At 42.9% G+C, this 5,460-nt stretch overlaps 1 protein-coding gene across 1 annotated transcript; it reads right to left on the minus strand.

Annotated features, from left to right (window-relative positions):
* Window positions 1-232: 232 nt before the first annotated feature.
* Window positions 233-4,140, minus strand: LOC125530761 (uncharacterized sugar kinase slr0537). The gene is made up of 8 exons (XM_048695162.1): window positions 3,816-4,140; window positions 1,852-2,115; window positions 1,696-1,767; window positions 1,559-1,597; window positions 1,322-1,429; window positions 1,130-1,227; window positions 843-954; window positions 233-661 (listed from the first exon to the last, which is right to left on the minus strand). The coding sequence occupies exons 1-8, from the start codon at window positions 3,993-3,995 to the stop codon at window positions 413-415; spliced, it is 1,122 nt and encodes a 373-aa protein (XP_048551119.1). The 5' UTR covers window positions 3,996-4,140; the 3' UTR covers window positions 233-412.
* Window positions 4,141-5,460: the final 1,320 nt, after the last annotated feature.

Genomic DNA, 5,460 nt, shown 5'->3' on the forward strand with positions numbered 1-5,460 from the left:
ATTGACTGTCCCTTAATCAATCAAGTTGTTGTGTGGTTTTGGTTTTCGGCCTGGTTTTACTTATAAACCAAGCCAACTATATTCTTCTTTATGAAATCGCGGGAACCCTACCCTCTTGATGAGGTATCGTAATAAACATTGATATACTAAATGATGACTACCATTATGTTCATTTAGCATACCACAGTCAGAAGTTCGAATTTAGATTCAAATTCAAATTCAGACACATGCATGATACCACATCAGTTCTTTTCATTTTATCTCTTCATTCACCTCCAGCAAATCATCATCTACGTGCCTACCCGTTCCCATACACGCATGGGAGATCAATGGGAGCAAGCACTTCCAATCAGCGATACAATCAACCAACCAATGGGGCTGAACACAGGTTTTTTTCTCGCATAGGCGAGGCTCAGTTCTTGAGCTCCGGGAGCAGCAGCCCACCGGCGTGCATCTGCTTGTACATCCACTGCCAGTTCTCCGGCCTCACCTCCCCGCCGAGGGCCCTGACCACCGACCCGCCACTGCACACACCGACCTTGCAGCACTCCTCCAGGGGGAGCCCTTTCACCAGCCCGTACAGGAACCCGCTCGCAAACAAGTCGCCCGCACCGGTGGCATCCACCGCGTTGCTCTCCCCGATGGCCGGCACCTGAACCACCTACATGCACAGATCATTTGGCTCAACTCTACAAGCTGAATCAGGCTCAACTACTGCTAGCATCTCTCTTTTGCTTCTAGGGAAATATACATGCTGGTTAGCATCGGCACTCTACTGCTTGGCTGTCAATGGGCAGAAGATAGGAAGAACATTGTTGATGCTTTTGATGCTTGACTCTCACCTGCTTGCCATGTTTTGCGATGCACCCCTTTGAAGCGAGAGTCACAACGGCCCATTTGCAGTGCTTGGACAAGAATGCAAGCGCATCCTCAGGATCATATGTCAGCCCTCCCCTGCACATATAGATGAATATCAGATGCATAAGAAATTAAGAATAAGGGAATGAAAGAAGGCCATGTACAGTTTGCTGCAGAAAGAAAGAAAACGAATTTGCTTTTCAGTTTGAATTTACCCCATCTATTTTTCCCCTACATAAATATAATGATTTATAATAGTAGAGAAAATCACCCTATGATCTCCCTAGCTTCATCCTCATTGGCGAAACAAAGGTCAATGTTGCCTGTCTCCAACAGGGCAATTAGTTGTGACTTATAGTCACGAACCATCTGCACGAATGAGATAAACCGAAGAAACTAAATCTGACTGTTTTTGCAAATTAAAATCAACTGAGCAATGGGCTCGTTAAAGATGTAGCCAAACCTCAAAACTAGCCAAATCTAATGATACCGAGAGACCTTCTTGTTTTGCAACCCTGATAGCCTCAATAATCTGAGCGAGGTTTTGTTGTGCATATCTCACAACCAGCCACTGCATCACATCAGTACCCAATGATGAAAAAGATATCCAGGTTAGACATACATTTTACAGAATTTGCTTTCAGGGCAGCAATATATGAAGGAACATGCGTGCACAGATTGTAGAGGAAAAGGAAGCCACCTTGGAGCCTTGGAAGTCCTCCTTAGTGAACTCATTGGCCTGTCACATGGACAAATGTGAATCAAGATTAGGATTGTTAAGAGAAAATAGCTATATACTACTACTAACATTTAAGACTGAGTCAAACAACGGGTTACCTGGAGCTTGACTGCACTAGATAGGCATGGGCGCATGGTGCGATTGCCACTTGCATCAACCAAGCATGCACACTATAATGGTACTCTTTTCAGCCTTGTCCACTAAGTAGCAAAATAAGGGGAATAACATAAAGTTGGCTTTGGAATTTAGACTACCTGTGCAGTGTGCCCCTTTTTTGCCCTTAGTCTTGTGAGATCTACGCCACTAAAGCTCATGTTGTTGACAAACAAAATGCCCTGGTCATCATCTCCACGAGCTCCAATTATTCCAGTTGATATCCCAAAACCAGCTGAGAGACCCCGAACTGTGTTGGCAACACTACCACCAGCCATAGTTCTTACTGGAGAGGGGTCGTCATGGGAAGGAAGGATAAGGGCATTCACTTCATTCAGAATATGATCCAACTCCTCAAAAGATACCTGTGATCGCAATACAATTGTCAAATAAATTCATGACATAACAAATGAATGTAAGGTTCACAATCCCCATATAGGAATGCCATATCAGTTACTCCCTCAGTCTCTTTTTAAATGTTTTTACACAGCCAATCCACGACTCTTAAGAAATAGTGCATGATGTAGAGTCGTAAATAGGAAAAAAAAGGACAAATACACTGTTCTTCAGTCTATTTATTATAAGAAGTGAATGAATGTTGACTACAAACACTATATCTTCACTTTTCAATTTTCATTATCAAGTTTGCCTATAAACTGTTTTTCATGTGAAAGTGCATTTGCGCTGCGGGATACTACTTCCTAAACCAATATGCTTTTCTCTTGGACTTGTACTAAAACAACAAGAAGGTTGTTGACAAGGTTTAATTTTTGCAGGGTAAATTTGACAAGGCTTCAGCAAGGTGAGTTGTAGAATCACCTAGCTCAGTCCCTCAGTAAGACAGGAGATGATTTGATAGGTGGAGTGAGTGTGATTAATACAAATTAGCCGTCTCAACTGAAACTTCACGGGCATCATGTGTTAAAAGGCATAATAAAATCCCATAATTTAGAGAAAATACATATGTCAAAGTTAGCAAATTAAAGACGAAGATGGAATCTCAGAATCGTGAAATTATGGTTTCCTAATGAGTAAGTACCATATTCTAGAGAGGACAACAGGACTCGGCAGCTGCGCATTAAAATGTTCTGAATGTCTGCGTCTTAAAATGATGTATCAAGGTCATCAAAAGCAGACTCTGCTTCATTTCTCTCAAGAACCGCTTTTCTGTGTTCACAATTGAAACTGGAGTTGAAACATGAGAATGAGACACTATAACTATCGATATATTCTGACAAGATGTTGAGCCGGCAACTATATGTTGTGTAAAACGGAAGGTCAAGAACACTAGGCGATAGTGACAAGGGGAGGTCTGGTACAAAATATGTACCAACCCCAAGACCTAAATGAAATAACCTAGTCAGTGGACCAATCAGGTTGTACGACATGAAGCCTTGTTTGACAATTCCAGAAGTGTGCAGGCCAAACCATAAACAAGCCTTTCAACAATGAAAGCAACACAACACATAATGTATTGTGTATCTGAATCTACCCAAAGTAGTGCTTTACTATTTTTATTTGAATTCAATGCAGGGAAGACTACAGTGGTATGGGAGGGGGAGAATCTGCACTGAGCTAACCCCCAAAGCCAAAACTAGCAAGTCAAACGCTTTGAGGAATACTGAAGAATCTCTGACGCCCACATAACAAAGAAGGGCACAAAAATAACAAAGAGAATCACAAAAATGTACGGGGAAGCCCGCTGATTTTTAAGCAGGCGAACAGTTCAGTAAGATGAACTTTTTGACAGAGAAAAGGGGGAATTCTGCAATAGAGGGTGAAGGATATCACACGATATTGTTTCAGGGACAGGAGATCCAAATATCACATGGCCGGCAGCTAGGAACAGCAAGAAACGTATGGTGCGGCGCAGTTTTCTTCTGAGAGTGAGCAGAGTTCTTTTAGGCTGAACCCACGGGAGTTGCAGGAGCACATGGCGATCCACCGGCAGCTCAATAATTGGAGACAAAGCGGGGCGGCAGTCCGTCTCGGCGTACGTACTCTAGCGAGATGAATCACGGCGGTGTGCACAAAGCGTTGGGGAGAGGGAAGGGTCAGGGTGGACCTGCTGCGAGCCGCCGCGGTCGCCGGGGACGCGGTCGAGGAGGGACCAGTCGACGCGTGCGACGTGGTCGATCAGCGCCGACACCTGCAGCCCCACCACCGCCGGCGGGTCCGCCTTGCCGGCCTGGGGGGAGGGAGGAAGAAGCTGCTGCTGCTGCTGCTGCTCTGCCTCGGCGCCCATGGTTTCCTCTCCGGGGCTCCTTGGGTCCGCGGCCCTCCTCCCTCCGCGCCCACCGGCCTTGGTGGTGGGAAGGGTCGCCGCCGGCGTGTGAGTGGCGCTGTGCGGCGGGGGCGGTCGGAGTCTGTTGGAACCTGGAAGGAAAGATGGGTTCTCCCTGTTTTATAGAGCAAGGAGGTGAGGACGAGGCTCGCGTGTCGCGTCACGATTAGACGGAGAAAATTAGATATTTGCCACATTCTTATTTCGAGCTCAAATGCACCTAATAAAAAAAATGACAAATACCCTAAAAATGACAAATAAATTTAAGAAAAGACTTTTTTTTCGCAGCAAACATTGTTAAATGTTCTATGTGCCTGTAAATTTCCATGAAAAAACATTATTGATGCTCTGGGCAAAAAGAAATACTTCAAAAAGACTATTTTTGAAAGAATTTAATGCGCTGATTTTGTTAAAAAAATATTCCAAATCTCCATGAATGTGATTTCATCATGAAAATTTGCAGCCATACAAAAATATAAAAATGATTATTGTGTAAAAACAATATTCATGAATTTATTTATATTTTATTTATTTTATTATTCATAAGGGTGCATTTGAGTTCGGGGTTATTAGGATGACATTTTTCGTTTAGTAGGCTTCTTTGTATAACAAAATATTACTCCCTTCGATCCATAATAAGTGTCGCAGTTTTGAACTAAGATTGAACTAACCTTTGTTCAAAACCGTGACACTTATTTTGGATCAAAGGAAATAATAATTTGTAGCAAAGAGCATAAGGGCATGCATGCTTTGATACCAGATTTGGTTTGCCAGCATTTGGACAAAGCCAAAAATGTTGGCTATCAATTGATTGCTTACCAAGTTGCATTGCCCACCTCTAAATAAGTTCCCAATTGTCCACAAGTTTGGCAATTTAAAAAACATGACTTGCTAGGACATTGATTTGTGGGTTTTGTAGGCTACATTTTGTCTCATGATTTATAGATTTTCTGAGTACAACGTAGTCGCAAAACAGTTAATACTTGTAGCATTGGCCTTCATAGTGGACGGGAGAAAATGAGTGTTTGAGGACGATACAAGATTAGGACAACAAGATGACTGGTGATGGAGATGAAAAAGTATGTGGTTGTTGGCAAGGTGACGAGTCCCCACGATATCGACAAAGGAGTGCCTAACATGCATCAACATGAGGTTGTTGGCGGTGACGACAAATCTGAGGAGGTGTGCGGTCCAGAGAGAAAGAAATGGCATGAGGAAGGTGAAGTGGAATGAGGGCGGGGTGGTATTATCGAAAATGTATTTATTCTTCAAAGTTTAATTGTGTTTTTACTTATAAAACTGACTGGCTTTGAGAACTAGCATACTAATAGCCATCATAAATCACTTCCCTCTCAAAAAGGCTATTTTCTAGGACTTAAGAAGATAAAAATCTAGAGAGAGAAAAACCAGGCGATATCAAAAGAAA

This window comes from Triticum urartu, unplaced genomic scaffold, assembly GCF_003073215.2.
Source record: "Triticum urartu cultivar G1812 unplaced genomic scaffold, Tu2.1 TuUngrouped_contig_6542, whole genome shotgun sequence".
In the NCBI taxonomy this organism is placed as follows: Eukaryota; Viridiplantae; Streptophyta; class Magnoliopsida; order Poales; family Poaceae; genus Triticum; species Triticum urartu.

What these genes read in the sequence shown, in the direction of transcription:
- LOC125530761 (XM_048695162.1), bottom strand. Translation starts at nt 3,995, where the DNA reads ATGGGCGCCGAGGCAGAGCAGCAGCAGCAGCAGCAGCTTCTTCCTCCC. An exon ending in AAAAGGGGCACACTGCACAG is followed by an intron (nt 1,768 to 1,851) that starts GTAGTCTAAATT and finishes GTACCATTATAG; the next exon opens with TGTGCATGCTTGGTTGATGC. An exon ending in CTAGTGCAGTCAAGCTCCAG is followed by an intron (nt 1,598 to 1,695) that starts GTAACCCGTTGT and finishes TCCATGTGACAG; the next exon opens with GCCAATGAGTTCACTAAGGA.